The sequence below is a fragment of the Brachycentrus maculatus genome, unplaced genomic scaffold, assembly GCF_059751285.1.
Source record: "Brachycentrus maculatus isolate JH-2025_06_01 unplaced genomic scaffold, ASM5975128v1 h1tg000213l, whole genome shotgun sequence".
Classification (NCBI taxonomy): domain Eukaryota; kingdom Metazoa; phylum Arthropoda; class Insecta; order Trichoptera; family Brachycentridae; genus Brachycentrus; species Brachycentrus maculatus.
In genome coordinates, this window is record NW_028280964.1 from 1,020,571 (window position 1) to 1,040,264 (window position 19,694).

The window sequence follows — 19,694 nt, forward strand, 5'->3', positions numbered from 1 at the left end:
ATGTTCTTTGCTGATACTTTGAGGCATATTTTATAAAAACTATAAAATGAAGTTCAAACTTTTTTAACCTTTTTTTACTTTGGTACTTTTTTTATAACTGGTATTGACAAGCACCTTGTCATCTTCAAAGATGGATATCTAATTCCATTTACAAAATATCAAATATTACACATCCGTTCCTATAAACGACAATATGCTTGTCGAAACCAGTCGGAAAAAAGGACCAAAAATAAAAGTTTTGTTTGATAAAGTTTAAAATTCCAAGATTCACAATTTTATTTCTCTAAATAATATTAATTTCTCTACAATATTTAAAAGCTGGTGATTTTGTTCTATTATCAAATGGTAGTTTTAAATCATAATCAAACAAAAAGTAGCGATTAAGTTCAAAGTTTGCATTTTCCCTAAGAATTGTGGATGAAAACAGAATTATTCCTTTCAATATTTCTACGCCTAACTGGAAATACTGGATTTATGAGTGACAAAATAAAAGAAAAAAATACACATGACCAGGGCATCAATGTTTTAACTAAGTAGTGAAGATTACTTCTTCAATAACTGAACTTTTATAGTAAAAAGATAAATATATGTTTGAAAATGACACTTTGGAAAAACCATTTGAGTTAGTCACTGTTCACTCTAAAATGACAATATTTGCACTTTATAGTCACTGCCTTTAAAAAAAATCTTGTCAATATTAAAATTCGCAATGATTGCACTTTTTATTGTAATATATGCGTTTTCATTAAAGTAGATCCAAACATGGTACATACTATCATAACGCTTGTATACGGAGTGTAGAACTTACGAAATGTTGTGGCGTCTTAAGACTATATGGATATAAATACAATACAAAAAACTGAGTATGTGTTGGTTAGGTCAACTCTGATGGAAATGCCTGAAACTTCCAAAATGTTTTTGAGTAAAACATTTTAAAATGCTTAGAGAAACTATGAGAGAAACCTTTTTAGTTCATTTTTACGTCAGAAAAATATGAGTACATATAAATAATTATATATAATTATTTTGTATATATTTATATGTATGTATATATATATATATATATATATATATATATATATATATATATATATATATATATATATATATATAATTTGTTCAGTGCAATACCTCCCACTCATGGCACTTAATGAAATCATCAAAAGTAATGATTTTTGTACCTAACTTGCTACTAATTGTACATGTGTCACTAATCATATTTGAAAGCAAAAAAAAACCACTTTTTTTAGAATATGTTGAAAAATTAATTGGCTGGAAAGTGATAAATGATAATGGCAATATAAAAAATAAAAATCCTGAAATTACTCATCACAGATCAATTCAAATAATGTCAATTCACAAACATTTCATTTTATTTTACTGTGACTTTTTCTCTCTTTCACGTTTCCCTCCAGGTGATATGTATTTACTACAACTCTAAAAATGAGAATATCAATATAAAATATAATAGATACGGGCTCATAATTTTCGTATGACTCCGTAATATAATATTATTCCATAAAAGTATTATAATATAAAGTTATTCATTTGCAGCGATGGAAATAAATTATTTGTGAAAAAATAGGAGATAAAATCACCAATACACAAACATTTCTCTGTGTGTACGCGCATATTGTAGCGAGTTTAGTAGTGCGCAGATCGTCATACTCAGCGGTCGTGTCGCTACACTAGCTGTTGCGGCTACATGCAATGTGTTTTTTTCTCATTTTCAGATACTAACCAGAGCTAACATTATAAAATTGTTACATTTCAACTCCGACTATGGTCAATAAAAGCAATATTTAGGAATAATCACATTTTTCCCGTTTTTGAAACACATTTTCAAATGGTGTATAAAATACATATCACCGTTGCACGCTGAAGTTTTTAAGCACAGTAAGGGAAAGGTTAATACAGCCTCTGAGCTCTAATGACATCTTGGTGGGAAAGCTTATAAGAAGTTACAAAATACTTAAAATATAATTTACAAAAGTCACCGGTCCGAATTTCACAAATGTACATATTATATCAGATCTATCACATGGGAATCTTATGGGCTTTTAGACTTTGAGCGGTTGCGGAGCGAGTGTGACATCCTCAGGTTGTTCTGCTGCCGCCGCACGGACTACACTTGCTGATGGCACTGCCGGATCCCAAGATGACGGAGCCATCGTCACCATTTTGAGCGCCGCTACTCTCGTGCCGTCTCTGATAAAATAAAACACATTTTATGATTAAATTGTAAAACAAAAACACTTTTTTGTACCACTTATTTTCATATTATTTTTTGACATATCATCAAAGATGAAGAGGAACATGGAAGTCTGGGCATTTACGGGGCTGACGACCGTCATAGGCTGGTTTAAGTGACCTCACAATGCAATGTTCCCTTGATAATTTTTTTTACATGAAGGCATCAGTCTTGCGCTTCAGGTACCAGTCCAGAGTAGTATTGAATAAATATTAGAGTGAAAAAATCATTTATATTTATTTAACTCCCCCCCTCCGGGAATCAAACCCGGGACCTCAAGTACGGTAGCCAAGCCTGTTAACCATTACACTACGAAGGCGGACTAAATTTAATTAATTAAGAATAACATGATGAAAATCAATATAAATAAACATAAATGAACATTCAAAAAAATTCAAACCCTTATCCGCACCCCAATGGTGCATAGGGCACTGCATCATACAAACGCAGTGTTATCTTGATCGTTAACACATGAAGGAAAGGTGATCAGCCCTTCGCATCAGGTACCAGTCCAGGGTAATATGGAATAAATATTAGAGTGAAAAAATCACTTTTATTTATTCAAATGAACATAATTTAACATAAATGAATATGTATACACAAATAGTAAAGAAAAGTACATTACGGAAATCTACACACCTTACTACCTTATAAAATAATATGGCAACATCAGTTTGAGCTATTTCTTCGTCAAATCCACAATGGGTTAAAAAATGATGATAAAAAATATATATGTACCTTAAGTTCAGTCGCTAGGCACATGAAGGCATCCTCGACGTTGGTGTTATCCTTGGCGGAGGTCTCCATCACGAACATGATCTCAGGAATGTACCGGCACATGGCTTCGGCCTCGGCAAACTCCACTTCCCGCAGCGTGGTCAGGTCGCACTTGTTGCCCACCAGCAGCAGGAGAGCCGTGGTAGAAGTGTATCTCCTCACTTCGTCTATCCAACGCTGGAGGGAGAGGAACGACGTTCGTTTTGTTATATCGTAAACTGAAACATTCAAAACAAACAAAGTGTGCGATATTTTTATTTTAAATATAGGCAAAGGGGTATATCTGTCAAATTTTTCATTTTCTAAGTTTGTTCCACAAAATGTCTAAAATAGTGTATTCCATAATCTGGTAAAAACCTATCAGCAAAAGCTAAACTGGCAGTACTGAGTCCTGGTTCCGACCCTAATGTATGGAAGTGAAACATGAAGTTGGCAAAAGATGAAAGTAGACTGAATGCAGACAAATGTTGCATTAATAACAGTGATAGTTAAACTATTTGATACGGCAGTCACATTGTGATGAACATTAATTCAAATAAAGTATTGCGATTGCTTCTATCAGTGACCCGAGGGTATCTACAATCCAAGGGTTACCAAAACATTATATGGTATAGTTAGATTATTATTCTCCTACTGCACTATATTTAATAAACATAAACAATTTATAATTTATATTTGAAGCACTCACTTTGTGATTTTCCATTTTATAATTAAAATGTAACTTTGTTTTAAATAGTGTTTTAGTATTAATCAGATAGTGTTTAAGTATTAAGCAGCCTTGATAAAGAAGCAGTTAGCTTCGAAACCGGTAGACATTATAATAAAATATTTATTGTGATTTTAAAACAAAGTTACATTTTAATTATACATAATTTAATAATTTTTTTTATATATTTCTAAAATAAATCACAAAATTAAGGTTTTATGTCAGTGTTTAATGAAAAAAAAATAAATAAATAAAAAAAAATATATATATATAACGTGGTAATATTTTTCTTCTGTAAATTGGTTGTAAATAATATGTAAAGTGGGTGTATAATAATAAAATAAACAATGTGTTGCTTTGTAACTAAAGTTTATTCTTAATTTATCTTTATAATAATTTTTATATCTATCTATCTATCTATCTATCTGATTCTGACAGTTAATAATATTATCGGAAGTCTTTTGTTTTATTGTGAGCGACGCATGCGGCATCTGGTGGTAGAACTGTTTTATGTAGGTACTATTTGTAAGTACTTAATAAAATGTATAGGTAGGTACCTAGTTATTTTATTACATCTCCCCCCTTGGGGAAGAAAATTCATAGTAAAATTTTCACTCGTCCTCCGGATCATCTCCTTGAAGTGAAGGGACTGGTATAAGTTTAGTGATATGATAAAGGTTTGATTTTATTTTTTTGTGACCTGTATCAATTCTGTATATTGAGTTAGAAATTTTTTCAATAATTTTATAAGGTCCAATTTTTAGTTCATCCAATTTTTTTCTGTTTAGCTTGTTTCCATTTTCCACATACACCATGTCTCCTACGTTGAATTCGCAGCCTATTCTATTTTTGTCAAATAATGTTTTATTGTAATTATGTGATTTTATTGTATTTTCAAGCGCTATTTGCCTGTCTCTAATCCAGTCATTATTAGATTTTCCTTGTTTTAATTCGTTGGGTAAAATATTTACATCTGTACCATATAAAAGATAACTTGGGGAAAAGTCAGTGACTGAGTGATTAGTATTATTATATTTACTAACACATTCTTGAGCTATTGTGGTCCATGCTCTTCTTTTCCCTTTTTCATTTATTTTGCATCTGATTTTGTTCACCAATGTTTGATTCAGCCTTTCATTTAGGCCATTTGAGAATGGTGCATTTACTGCAGTGAAGATTATTGGGATCCGCTTGTCATTTAAGAATTCCTTGAATTCTTTCGAGTTTATTCCTGGGTATTGGTCGGTGAGAAGCATACCAATATCCTCGGTTTCTGTTATTTTCATGACTAGTTTTATAAAATCATTTGCATTCTGAGTTTTCGAGGTTAAAATAAATGCGTATCTTGTAAAGTGATCCACTAAGAGATGTAGATATTTTTTTGTTGATCTTGAACCTCCTAAACCTCCAATTGTGTCTAAAGATATTATTTCAAAAGGCTTTGTGGCCGGGCCTAGATGAGACATAAATCCAAATTTCTTTTGTCCTCTTGATTTATTTTTAATACAAATTTCACAATTTCTACAAATTGTTTTTATGTTTTTCGTCAAATTTTTGGCTGCGTAATGTGGACTAATAGTCTTTTGCATTTGTCCAATTCCAATATGGCATAGGTTTTCATGTATGTCTTTTATGATTTCGATGCTAAACGGTTCTGAAAGAATTATTTTTTCTTTTTTCTTGACCTTTTTAAAATAGACATTGTTTTTTTCAATCCATTTGTTTTTTTTCTGTTGAATTCTTTCATTTTTATTCTGATCTCTTAAAATATCTTCTAATTTAACCAAATTTACAACTTTTAATTGTTCATCTGCATTTTCATTCGATTTTAATACTGGATTCCTGCTTAGACAATCTACTTCTAAATTCTTCTTTCCTGGAGTATATTTTATTTTATCTTTCGTAGAAGTTTTTTCTACTTTATTTTTATTTTCATTTTTCAAGCACTGTTTCTGTGTTATTTGTATGTCTTCATTTTTATTCTGATCTTTTAAAATATCTTCTAATTTAACCAAATTTACAACTTTTAATTGTTCATTTGCATTTTCCTTCGATTCTAATACTGGATTCCTGCTCATACAATCTGCTTCGAAATTCTTCTTTTCTGGAGTATATTTTATTTTATCTTTCGTAGAAGTTTTTTCTACTTTATTTTTATTTTCATTTTTCAAGCATTGTCTCTGTGTTATTTTTAAGTCTTCATTTTGGATTAGTTTAAATTTTTTTATCATATCTAATCCTATCAAAAAATCATATTTGAAATTTTCTTCATCAATAATATATACATCAACGTTTTTTTCCAATTCAAATATTTTTATTTTCAAAGTCGTCAAACCGTTTGTCTTTTTAACACCATTAATTGTTACTAAATCTGCTTCATTCATATTGTTTCCTTTTCCTTTTAGTTTTAATAACTTAGAATTTATTAGAGAAACATTTGAACCTGAATCGTAAATTCCAAATATTTCAATTTGATCATTTAGTAATAGTTTGACATTTATTAATGGTGTTACTATTCGTTTTTTTGATCGGTTTCGTTTAACTTAGCTTCTATAACTGAATTGTTTACATGTCTGATAGTATTTTTATTATTAAACTTATCATCCTCCTTTGTTCTAAACCAGCACGTTACTTCAGGGTGATATCGAGTTCCCTTATTTAATTTTTCACAAATCTTACATGGACTTTTATCTTTAATTTTATCACTAGTTCTTAGATTTCCACGTCTTCTTTGATTATCTTCTAATCGTTTTCTTTGATCATCTTCTAATTTTTCTCTCTCACTCCGAACATATTGTAGTAATTGTTTTAATACATCTAATGTTTCATAATCCATTTCCAATTAACAAAATTGTCGTTTTATAACGTGGTAATATTTTTCTTCTGTAAATTGGTTGTAAATAATATGTAAAGTGGGTGTATAATAATAAAATAAACAATGTGTTGCTTTGTAACTAAAGTTTATTCTTAATTTATCTTTATAATAATTTTTATATCTATCTATCTATCTATCTATCTGATTCTGACAGTTAATAATATTATCGGAAGTCTTTTGTTTTATTGTGAGCGACGCATGCGGCATCTGGTGGTAGAACTGTTTTATGTAGGTACTATTTGTAAGTACTTAATAAAATGTATAGGTAGGTACCTAGTTATTTTATTACATATATATATATATATATATATATTACAGTAGACTCTTCATTTATTCATTTACGATGGATGGTTTTACAAATTTCCTAGTTAACCCAAAAATAATTAAAAATGTGCAATTTCATTCATTCCTATTACCAATCTTTAACGAAAAATTGTGGCCAGTGTTTATTTTTTTATCACTATACAATAGACCAGGGGTTTCCAAAGTGTGCGCCGCGGCGCCCTGGTGCGCCGTAGAAAGTATAGAGGGGCGCCGTGAGTCAATCCTCTATCATTATCCGAAACCACAAATATTTTCTTTTTTTTGTTCTCTGTTTCAATTCTGAGTTCTTATAAATATAATAAAACTCAATTTCATATTGTGGATGTTTAAATTTTGTGCCTATATACCCAACGACTACAATATTATTTTAGGTACCTATTTTTTTCGACTATAATATATAGGATCTTTCATTAAGTGCTTTCTATCTTTAAATTTTAATAAAACAAAGTGTGCGTCAGAGATGTAGCATCAGCTATATGGTCGCTATTACCTGTGAAAGTTTGAAAGACTATTGAAAGACCCTTTATATATAGTCACTATATCTATTCCAAATAGCTTATTAATGTAGGGCGCCGTGACAAAATACTAAGCTTGGGAAAAAGATTGGGAACGCTTGCAGTAGACAGTTTATTTTAACAACTGTCAACAGACACAAACTGCAGAATTTTTCATTAAAATGATGTAATGTTGATTTTTGCATTTTGAACTTTGAAAACAAAAAATATATGTTTCCCAGGAATTCTTAACGTCCTGATTAAACCACTTCCTCGTTAAAACGATCTTGGTATATTGAAAGTACCATATTTCATAACCTATTCAATCTATGTCAAACAAAAATTTTAGACAGTAGGTTGGCAAAACTAAGATATAGATAAATATATAAAACTAAGATATAGATAAAATTAATAAATCTTAGAAGATAGAAGGGTAATTACTGATCTGGTTCTGTTTTATAAAATTCTTAAAAATTTTTTGGACAGCCCTGATCTCCTAAATCAAATAAACCTTAGCGTGCGCCAAAGAGGTACTAGGCAAAAATCTGTATTCGCAGTATTTGTACATAATGCAAACTATGCCATGTTCTCTCCCATTCCGCGGCTTCACATGTTAGCCAATGCTTTTGAAAGTATAGATTTATTTGATATATTGTTATCCTCCTTGAAATCTGTACTTTCTCAGCATTTCTTCTCCATGTTATAATGGATAAATTTAAACGTTGTGTTTCACTCTCTCTCGCTGCTCGCCGATAGTGTTTGAAGGAGACGTGTATTTACCAGTGCTTACTATTTGTTATTTTATTATTATTTTATGCTATAAGACTATTTGTTATAAGACTTTTTGTTTCTCTATTAGTGTATTCATTAGTGTATTTTTATATTAGATACTGTATATATCGCTCACTCCTTTCAAGAACGTCATAAATCAAAAAAGTAAATTTTTCAGGAGAACGTTTTTAAAGTTTAAAAATATAATATAATGTATTAAAAATAAATAACAAGCCATTTATTGAACTTTTTACTATTCAACAGATCTTTTTAGGTAAACCCTGATGGTTGTTTTTCCATTTGAAAAATATTTAATATATTTAAAAAAATAATTAAACAATACCTTTTCTTCAAAATGCAAAAACAACACTTTCTGCCCTGTAGAGGGTAAATATTAAGTTAAAAATATTCCGCTTTTGCTGGGATATAGTACATTTTCTGAGCATTCCGAAAACATGCACAACTGAAAATTGACGATTTTCGATTTATGACGTTCTTGAAAGGAGTGAGCGATATGTATTATCTTAAAGGCTTCAGCCGTTCAATAAATAAACAATGGATAAATACCTATAATAACTCCATTAGCAGATCTGTAATAACTTTGTGTGATTGTTCGAAACCTCTCTTGGCCGGCTGTGTCCCATATTTGCAGCTGTAAAACGAAACATCAATTAAATAAATATGCAAAATAAATCTTTTGAGAATTTTTTTCTTTTTTCAAACCCTTATCCGCACCCCAATGGCGCATAGGGCACTGCGTCATATAAATGCAGTGTTATCTTGATCGTTTACACATGAAGGAAAGGTGATCAGCCCTCCGCTTCAGGTACCAGTCCAGGGTAATATGGAATTGGAGTGAAAAAATCACTTTTATTTATTAAAATGAACATAATTTAACATAAATGAATATGTATCCACAAATAGTGAAGAAAAGTATATTACGGAAATCTACACACCTAACTACCTTATAAAATAATATGGCAACATCAGTTTGAGCTATTTCTTCGTCAAATCCACAATGGGTTAAAAAATTATCATAAAAATATATATAGAACTAGACTGGTACCTGAAGCGGAGGCTTCAGGTACCAGTCCAGGGTAATATTAAATAAATATTAGAGTGAAAAAATCACTTATATTTATTTTACCCCACTTGGGAATCGAACCCGGGACATCCAGAACGGTAGCCGAGCGTGCTGACCATTACACCATGGAGGCGGACAAATTGTTGAGAATAAGAATTGGGTAATAAAATTAAATAATAGAATGAAACAGATTTTGAGTCGAAGATTTCAATACTAAGAATATATCCAAAACTCTTAACACAAACTTAGGAATTGTCAAACCCTCAAGTTGTTATCAAAACATAGATGTCCCAACAAACGTTTTTTGGGAGAGGAATATGAAGTCCGGAATCTGGACATTGACAAGGCTTATCACCTATCATAGGCTGGTTTAAGCGATCACTTTGTACATTGTAAAATTCAACATTTTCTCATGATTGAACATCCATTTTTCTAATTGATTGGAAAACTATACATTTTGTGACAAGTAACAAAGCACATGCGAGTTCTTACTACCTATTATTACACAAATATATCAATAGATCATTAAACAATTTGTTTACTGGATAACCCACAGCTGTAGATTACATTATACAAGGTTAGTTTTGTCTAAAAATAACCATGCTCTTGACAATACTATCAAGGCGAAGAATCAAGGGCAAATTATGTTGAACCTGCATTGTTACCTTAACTTTTTTCCCATCAACAATAACTGTTTTCATAGAAAAATCCACTCCAATTGTATTTCCATGTCGTTCGATGAAATTTCCTGATTTGAGTCTTTGAACTATACACGTTTTACCAGTGCCACAGTCACCTATCAAAACTATTTTGAATAAAAAGTCAAAATGTTCGTCATTCGACACACTCATCAATGTAGTCGGATTTCGACTAGACATTTTTTAAATATTTATTTTGTCATCTGTCAACTGAAATCACCACTGTTATTGTTCGGCCATTTTTAATATTCTCTCCGGAGTAAACGAGTTGTCATATTACAGAAAGAACAACATAAGAATATGAAATTTTATTTTTAAATGGGTATCGTAGGGCTAAAGTGGATACGGAGATTCTTCGATAAAAAAATATCTCATTTTTTATTTGTGTACATTATTATTTTGTTATGATTGATGTAGTTTAAATAAAAAATAAAACGTTAGTGAGTTAATGTAAAAAAATCAACACTGAATTTGTTTTACTTTGAATGTTTAACTAAACATTTTAGAAAGATTTGCGATTATTTTTCACTTGATAGGACATCACCCTTAAGTAGCATGGAACAAACGGTATCATTTCAGCATTTAGGACAAAGGAAAACTCTGATCAGGCGTGAGTACAAAGCCGGATACGAAAATATGAATCGGAGTAATGTACATATTAAGTTTAAAAATGTTACGCCATTATTATATGTAAAAAGTCGATTTTGACATTATGACAATAGCGTTGGGGAGTCAAGGAAGTAATTTTGTTTGACAATGAAAAATAATAGACTTGGTAAAAAAAATGTTTTTATCAGTGTATTCGTTCAAAACATTTTTTTCGTTATTTGATGTCTTGACGGTTGACAAATTACTTTTATTTAAATTTTCAGTAGTGTTTTCTACAATAATCCTTTACTACATGTTGAAATATCTCTAAAATACTCAAAGTTGTCGGTAATAGTGAAAATATCCATATTTTCAAAGTGTCGAGATTATAAAAAGAGAGAGGGCCAAGATAAAAAAAAAACAAGGTAAGAACTTGCCATTTTTTAAGAACATGATAAATGCGAATGAACTGGCAGCATCGTTATAAACGTCAATGCCGGTGTTCTGTCAAATGTTCGCAATTCAAAATTATTGATCAATTGATATTTAAAAAATTAACAATGAAAGGCGATACAATAAAAACATCCCTACTATGTTTATTACTAAGTTATTTCAACTTTGTTTTGTCAAATGAGGTATGTTGTTATTTAAAAGTACATTTATTCTATGTTGTAAATAAATACTCCACTCTGAGTCACTCCTACTCACAACTCAATTTATTAAAATTGAATATTATGTAGTTATTTTTTGATTATTTTTCACTATACACTAGATTCGGTTTACCCACCCCTGGGGAGAGGGGGGGACAAATGGATTTCTGTAATTTTTTTGTTCCTTATTTTGTCTTGTAGACTCTTGCCAGATATGCTTCTTAGAGTCTTCATTTCTGACACTCTTAGCACGTTTTTTGTGACTACAGTGTCCGCTCTGCTTTCAACCCCATATCGCTCACTCCTTTCAAGAACGTCATAAATCAAAAATTGTCAATTTTCAGTTGTGCATGTTTTCGGAATGCCAGAAAATGTACTTTATCCCAGCAAAAGAGGCATATTTTAAACTTAATATTTACCCGTTACAGGGCAGAAAGTGTTGTTTTTGCATTTTGAGGAAAAGGTATTGTTTAATATTTTTTTTAAATATACTAAATAGTTTTAAAATGGAAAAAAAACCTTCAGGTTTTATCTAAAAAGATCTGTTGCACAGTAAAATGTTCAGTAAGAGGCTTGATATTTATTTTTAATACATTGTATTATATTTTTAAACTTTAAAAATGTTCTCCTGAAAAATCAAGTTTTTTGATTTATGACGTTCTTGAAAGGAGTGAGCGATATGTCATGATGGGTCGCACACAAGTTTTGTATATCAAACTAAATATCAATTTTAAATATTTACAGCTTACGACAGATATCAATAAGTCCGGTCACTCGAACAACTGGGCCGTTCTCGTGGATACGTCTCGCTTCTGGTTCAACTATCGCCACGTGGCCAACGTGCTGTCCATCTACCGCAGCGTGAAGAGACTGGGCATACCCGACAGTCAGATCATCCTGATGGTGGCCGACGACATGGCCTGCAATCCCCGCAACCCTCGTCCCGCCACCGTCTTCAACAATGATGACCAGCAAATCAACGTTTACGGGGACGATGTAGAAGTGGACTATCGAGGCTATGAGGTATTTTAGATTTAAAAAAAAGGCAGTACCTACCTATTATTTCTTTTTTATTTCATTTTTTTGCACCCTGCTTATAAATGTGAGGTGATGCTACGGGTAAGGGATTCTTACACTTTTACTATAGCGCTTTCCAGTATGCATTATGTGGGAGAAAAAAAAGAGGGTAGAGCAGCGTTCAGCCGCTTCACTCCACTACACTTTAGCTCCCTAAATATTGGTCATAGTTGTTCTACAATTCCCGGCTCCGACGTTTATCCTCCTTCATTGTAGTTTTTCATCTCTACAACTATACTTTCCAGGTAGTCCATGTACAACTTGGTGACGACTCCGCTTCTTATCATCTTAGCAAATACCTAGTATTAACACATTGTTGTCAGGTGGTTTTTTCATCAACCCTGACCCTAATTAGTATACTAATCACAAGTGACCGCAAACCCAATTTTGATCTGTACAATGTTTTTTGGTGTCTCTCACGCTCACGCTCTACCAAAAGCAAGCAAATAGAACGCTTATAAGCGTCTTCTGCCAGCAGTATACAAAAGATGCTTTTAAGCGTTTTCCGGAAACAATGTGTCAAGTTTTTTTTTTGGCGAATACAATATTTATCACCAAGTCGTCCGAGGTACTAATTTGTAAAATAGAAATATTCATATGAATAAAAATTGTTCCCACATTCTCTTAAAAATATATACTGCATTTGCATTCGAAAAACATTAACAAGTTTAAAATTGTAATTCCAGGTGACTGTGGAGAACTTTGTCCGTTTGCTAACGGGTCGTCTGCCCCCGGGCACTCCGCGCTCCAAGCAACTCCTCACGGACGAGGGCAGCAATGTTCTCATCTACCTCACGGGGCACGGCGGTGACGGCTTCCTCAAGTTCCAGGACTCGGAGGAGGTGACCAGCCAGGAGATGGCCGATGCCCTCGAGCAGATGTGGCAAAAGAGACGGTAATTATTTTTCTGTTTTTCTTTTTTATATCCATAAACTTTTATGGTATAATTTTATATTATTCAGTACGCTCCTGATTTTTCGGGATGGATGGTGAAAAAAAAACCCGTATAATTGATTTCCCGGTCAATCTGAAAACGTGAAAAAAATGTAAACAAAGAGCAATTTACAACTGCGCTATATGCGTTCATGTATACCTTCTTGCTTAGTAAGTGGCAGGTGTTGACAGCGTGATACGACTTAAGACAACTAACCTAAAAATTGATATTTCGCACTTAAAAATATTTAAAAAAAAATAATGATACCACAAAGTATTGTTTGGATTAGAGGTGAGTAAAATCCGCATCAGTGAATCTGTAATTTAATAATGAAACAATGGATCTTTTGTCAGATAAATCGCATCGATAAGGCACGAGAATTTTTATCACAAATATTATGACGATCAAGAACCAAAAAACAGGTTATCAATGTAATTCACAAATATTTTAAACTGTAAACATGACATATAAGTGAGATACTGTTATTCTATCACTGTTAACAACTAATTTATTTGGTCCTCAACACATTTTTCGATATTATAAGTAGTATTGTGAAATATTTTTGTTTTTGTAAAACATTTTTTCAATGACTCAAGTGTTCTGTACGATCCGCTTCCTGACTATCCCGACCCCAGTAAATGGGAATTGTACTGTAATTCATAATTTTTCTTTAAACTTTTGTAACTTGTTATTGTTTTTTGCTGCACACTCATTTGCTGATGGGTTAATGCTGCTAAGGAGTACTTCTCAATGCCCAATCTATGGTTTATTTTTTTACTATTTTATTTTCAGATACAATGAAATATTTTTTATGATTGATACGTGTCAGGCGGCGTCTATGTATGAGAAATTTTACTCTCCAAATATATTGGCAGTGGCTAGCAGTCTTGTTGGTGAAGATTCATTGTCGGTAAGTCTAAAATGCATTATAATAAATTAACTTTGTTTTACTTGCTTTGCTTTTCGTGTGGCTCCGGCTTCTTCTACACCCGTGTGGGTTGCGTCTTATGGGAATGCGTGAAATAAACTAGCACAATCGCGGTGGTCGAATGTCGAAAGACCTCTCGGCCAATCTGGCGCCAAAAGGTCCTTGTCAGGACCAATCAAAAGACCGCAACAGCGGGAACATTCTTTTTATTAATGCATTAAAGAAATTATTACCACCCTTTGAGGAATACTCTGTTCTATTAGGTATTTCTTATACTTTATCGTGTTATATAATCTGTTTTTATGCTAATTCTTTACTAATCGGTTTCTAAACTACTAAGGGAATAAAATTAATATTTGAAAAACTTTGTGATTTTCCATTTTATAACTTACAAAATAACTTTATTATAAAATTACTGTATGTCATATAATAATTGATTTAATTTTATTAATCTGTTTGCTTCAAAACCAGTCGACATTATAATTAAGTTGTAATAAGATATGCAGTCATTTTATAACAAATTTATTTTGTAAGTTTTATTTTTGATTAATTTTTAATGGTTTTTAAATAAACTTTGTCAAATTCAAAATAAGATTGATAGCGAATGCGTTATTTTATTTTCAGCATCACATTGATTCGGTTATTGGAGTATACATCATAGATAGATACACATTCTTCGCCCTGGAGTTCTTGGAAATAGTTCAGCCAGATAGTCAAAAGACCATGGGAGAATTTGTAAGGATTAATTTTTATTTTTAATAATAATAACAATTATAATTTTGGGTAATTTATATAGCGCCATGTTGTAAAATGCTACCTCAAGGGTGCTTATACAGATATGGACATGAAAATGATAATGATATATAAAGAAAAACATCAATCAATCAAAAACGTCAATCGGCTGAGTCTGAAGGGGGAAAGTGGAGCCGCCGTATTATTGCGCCTTCTTCTCGGTCTTCTTGAGCTGGAACATGGCCAAGATGTTGGGCAGGACGCCTCCTTGTGCAATAAACTAAGATATATTTATTTCAGTCAATCTTTTAACAACTATAATTTTTATCAGATAATAATGCTGTGTAAACCCAATCTTAAAGAATAATTGAAATCTCTAGTATGCAATTACTTTTTCATTGAGCACTTATCTGTTGGTATGTGTTTCTTTCCTAAATGTTTTTTAACTCCGCCATTTTTCTCAGCTTAAGGTTTGTCCGAAGAGTGTCTGCAAGTCAACAGTGGGCGTCAGGAAGGATCTATTTGCCAGAGACCCCAACAAGGTCCCCGTCACAGATTTCTTTGGATCAGTCAGACCCGTGGAGATTACGATATCAGGGCTGAACATTTCGGTGCCGGACAGAAATCCAAATAAGAGGTAATTATTCCTCCATCTTAAAAAATAAGTATTTATTACCAATGTCAAAAGTTACATAAAGTAGTGGATAGATCTACTTAACGCAAGCCAATTTCTGTTACCTATTTAATCAATTTTATGTGTCAAATGTGACCCTCTGAATACTTGTGACGTATTTCTGGCAGAAAGCCAAGCTGAGTAGTTGACTCATTGTCGTACAACAGTAAAATAGATCAATCGTATTTAATATTTTTTACTTATTAATAATACATATATTTCATTAAAAAAAAATTATCTGCCATTGAACAGAATAAGACGGTATTATTTCATATCAGTACATCCTATTAATTAATTAATCAAAACCCCTTATCCGCACACCAGTGGTGCATAGGGCACTGCTTCATATAAACGCAGTGTTATCTTGATCGTTTACACATGAAGGAAAGGTGATCAGCCCTCCGCTTCAGGTACCAGTCCAGGGTAATATTGAATAAATATTATAGTGAAAAAATCACTTTTATTTGTAATATTTATTTGACCCCCCCCTGACCTCCCGGGACCACCAGAACGATAGCCGAGCGTGCTGACCATTTCACTACGGAGGCGGACATCCTATACTTAACATTATATTAACTCCCCGATTTGGAAATTAGTTTCGTTCTGTAATTCTCTTTTGTGATTGAAAATCTAATTTTTAATGATTCCTAGATATGGTAATCAGCTATTTTGTGTTGAATTTAGTCATATTGATTCATTATTTATCAGATACTGAAATCTCAACTTAACAAAGAAAGCAAAATTATTTTTACAAAGAGAAAAAATGCTATTACCAATAATTGTTTTTTCTGTTTTTTGTTATTGTTGCTTTATTCTTATGTACATTTAAGAAACATCTGCCTTTGTAGTACATTTGTTAACACATTTGGCTACCGTGCTAGAGTTCCCGGGTTTGATTACCACCTTAAAATAAACCTAAGTGATTTTCAACTGTAATATTTATTCAAAAACATTCTGGACTGGTACTTGAAGCACGCAGAACTGTTCACCATCCCTTATTCATTAATTTAAATAACACTGTTTTGATATGATGCTGTCCCCTATGCTCTATTAGGTGTAGATAAGGGTATAAAGAATATTTAACAGAAATGTCCCGGTAAACTCTGTAATTTAAGATTATTAAAATCATGCATTTCTTTAAATTTTTCAAATATTTGTCACAACTAAATTAAATTTGGGTAAAAAAAAATCGTAATTTTTTTTCCACATGTAACCTTTATTTGTTTCTTTTATTGCAGCACTGATGAGAGCGGAAAACAGCCAACCAAGTATTACAGGAGTCAACTTTTCCCTAGTCATTTATTTGTTGAAAGTTAGTTATAATTTGATGTGCGTCAGAACAACCATTTCAAGACTGTATGTCGCTCACTCCTTTCAAGAACGTCATAAATAAAAAAACTTGATTTTTCAGGAGAGCGTTTTTAAAGTTTAAAAATATAACACAATGTATTAAAAATAAATGTCAAGCCACTTATTGAATTTTTTACTGTGCAACACATCTTTTTAGGTAAAACCTGAAGGTTTTTTCTCCATTTGAAAAATATTTAATATATTAAAAAAAAAAATGAAACAATACCTTTTCTTCAAAATGCAAAAACAACACTTTCTGCCCTGTAGCGGGTAAATATTAAGTTAAAAATATGCTTCTTTTGCTGGGATATAGTACATTTTCTGGGCATTCTGAAAACATCCACAACTGAAAATTGTCAATTTTTGATTTATGACGTTCTTGAAAGGAGTGAGCGATGTATCTTTGTGATACTTGTGTGTATTTAATAAATGCAATATTATTTACTTTTATATAATAAATCACCAATATACCTAAACTGCTTGTATATTTTACCCGCTACTTATTTATAAGTATGTACTAAGTATCACCGTATATGAAAATTTAAAAAAATTAAGAAAATCATTTACATGGATATATATACATATCAACAAGAAAAATGTCTGCTATATGGGTGGTATTCGACCAATAAAGTAGGTAAAAGGCGTAGTGTAGTGGTCAGCACGTTTGGCTAACATGCTGGAGATCCCGGGTTCAATTCCCAGTGGTGTCTAAATAAATATGGGTGATTTTCACTCTCATATTAATTTAATATCACCCTGGACTGGTACATGAAGTGCAGGACACCTTCCCTTCATGCAATTAACGATAAAGAGTTATCTTAGTATGTTATTTTCGCTACTATACTTAATTTATTATGTCGCTACTTTATTAATTATATCTTAATTTTTTCTCTCTTTTTTGTGTGTATATTAGGTTAAAATGGTTAAAAACAATAAAAATGTATGTAAAAAGAACTCCACCAACAAGACACTCAAAGTGGCTTGGTGGGTCTCTGCAATTTTTTTTTTTAATTTGTTTCAAATTATTCTTTAAATAAATGTATTTTAACCCTTATCCGCACCATGGGGTGCAGATAAGGGTTAAAAGAAGAAGAAAAGATAGGTAAAAATCTAGTAAGCAATCTCATTATCTGTAGTCTCGATGAACAAGTTTTTGGTGCCTGCCTAGCAGATCACGCGAAGAGCTGGCAGCGTAGCAATGTGAGTTATGGTACAAAGAAAGCTTAAATACGATATGCGAACAACAGTAATTTCTTTGAGATTCCAAATCCCTTTTTGTTCACAATAGATAATAATAATTTCATACTTGTGAGAAGTAAAATTGAACACACCCCTAATATATCGCTCACTCCTTTCAACAACGTCATATATCAAAAATCGACAATTTTCAGTTGTGCATGTTTTCGGAATGCCCAGAAAATGTACTATATCCCAGCAAAAGCGGCATATTTTTAACCTAATATTTACCCGCTACAGGGCAGAAAGTGTTGTTTTTGCATTTTGAAGAAAAGGTATTGTTTTATTATTTTTTTTTAATGTACTAAATATTTTTCAAATGGAGAAAAAACATTCAGGTTTTACCTAAAAAGATCTGTTGCACAGTAAAAAGTTCAATAAGTTGCTCAATATTTATTTTTAATATATTTTATTATATTTTTAAACTTTAAACGATCTCCTGAAAAATCAAGTTTTTTTTATATATGACGTTGAAAGGAGTGAGCAATATGTCAACTTGCAAATGTAATGCCAAAAGTTTCAAGGCAGACAGTGAAACTGTTTAAATTGTATCGCAAACCATTTTTGGCAATAAAATGTCTTAATGTCTTTTGTGTCGGGTTGTGGTCCCGTGGTTAGTATCGCGGACTCTTTAAGTCCAGAGTTTCTCGGTTCGAACCCCTCTACCGCAATTTGATTCCTATTTCTAGTAATGAGCCGCTTAGGCTCACAGAAATAGTATGAAATTAAAATATTTGTGAAAATAATAAAAACACAATCTTAAAATTTTTTTTTTTGACATAAATTCATGTAAATTAATTAACTACCGTAATTCTATTGTTTAAAAATGTATGAAAGCATATTATTTATAAAATATATTAGCATCTCATGTGCACCCTATATTATTTTTTGACATCTCATCAAAGATGAAGAAGAATATGGAAGTCTGGGCATTTACGGGGCTGACGACCGTCATAGGCTGGTTTAAGTGATCACTTTACACACGTGTAACATTCACCAATTCTACCCATTATTATTATTTGGACACAATCAAAATGTTGCACCCTATATATTATATTATGTTATATTAGAATCCTTTTCTTCGTGTGTTAATGGTCAAGATAACACTGCATTTATATGATGCAGTGTCCTATGCATCATCGGGTGCAAATAAGGGTTTAAAGAAGAAGAAGAAAAGATATTAGCATGGAAATATGAGTTTCCTTCAAATGATTCATATAAAATCTTTGAATGCTTGTGTTGTCATACATTTTTACATTTTCGAATTATCAGCTCAGTAGAAAGTTTTGAATTACTCAAAATATCACACCATCCTTGCAGTAACCCACCTTTCTAATTCCTATAAGTGGATATTCTTAAATTGGTTGCTCACTTAGTGTTGGAATTTTAGTACCTGGAAATGGATGTATACCTGGGTGTACACTGCAGTGTAGGAACAATGATCTGCAAATGGATGCATACCTGACTCTACTACCACTAATGGAAATAATAATAATTAAAGGTGAAATTTGTTGAAAACTTTAAAGTTCTGTCTCTTTACTGGCCT

At 31.9% G+C, this 19,694-nt stretch overlaps 2 protein-coding genes across 2 annotated transcripts; one reads left to right on the forward strand and one right to left on the reverse strand.

Moving 5' to 3' along the window:
• Window positions 1-1,715: 1,715 nt before the first annotated feature.
• On the reverse strand, window positions 1,716-10,231 carry Rab19 (RAS oncogene family member Rab19). Its single transcript, XM_088264062.1, has 4 exons — window positions 9,948-10,231; window positions 8,766-8,850; window positions 2,990-3,246; window positions 1,716-2,208 (listed from the first exon to the last, which is right to left on the reverse strand). The coding sequence occupies exons 1-4, from the start codon at window positions 10,158-10,160 to the stop codon at window positions 2,098-2,100; spliced, it is 666 nt and encodes a 221-aa protein (XP_088120188.1). The 5' UTR covers window positions 10,161-10,231; the 3' UTR covers window positions 1,716-2,097.
• Window positions 10,232-11,051: 820 nt separating this feature from the next.
• PIG-K (Phosphatidylinositol glycan anchor biosynthesis class K) lies at window positions 11,052-17,388 on the forward strand. Its single transcript, XM_088264075.1, has 7 exons — window positions 11,052-11,203; window positions 11,963-12,241; window positions 12,982-13,190; window positions 14,022-14,139; window positions 14,782-14,892; window positions 15,354-15,526; window positions 16,801-17,388. The coding sequence occupies exons 1-7, from the start codon at window positions 11,129-11,131 to the stop codon at window positions 16,877-16,879; spliced, it is 1,044 nt and encodes a 347-aa protein (XP_088120201.1). The 5' UTR covers window positions 11,052-11,128; the 3' UTR covers window positions 16,880-17,388.
• Window positions 17,389-19,694: the final 2,306 nt, after the last annotated feature.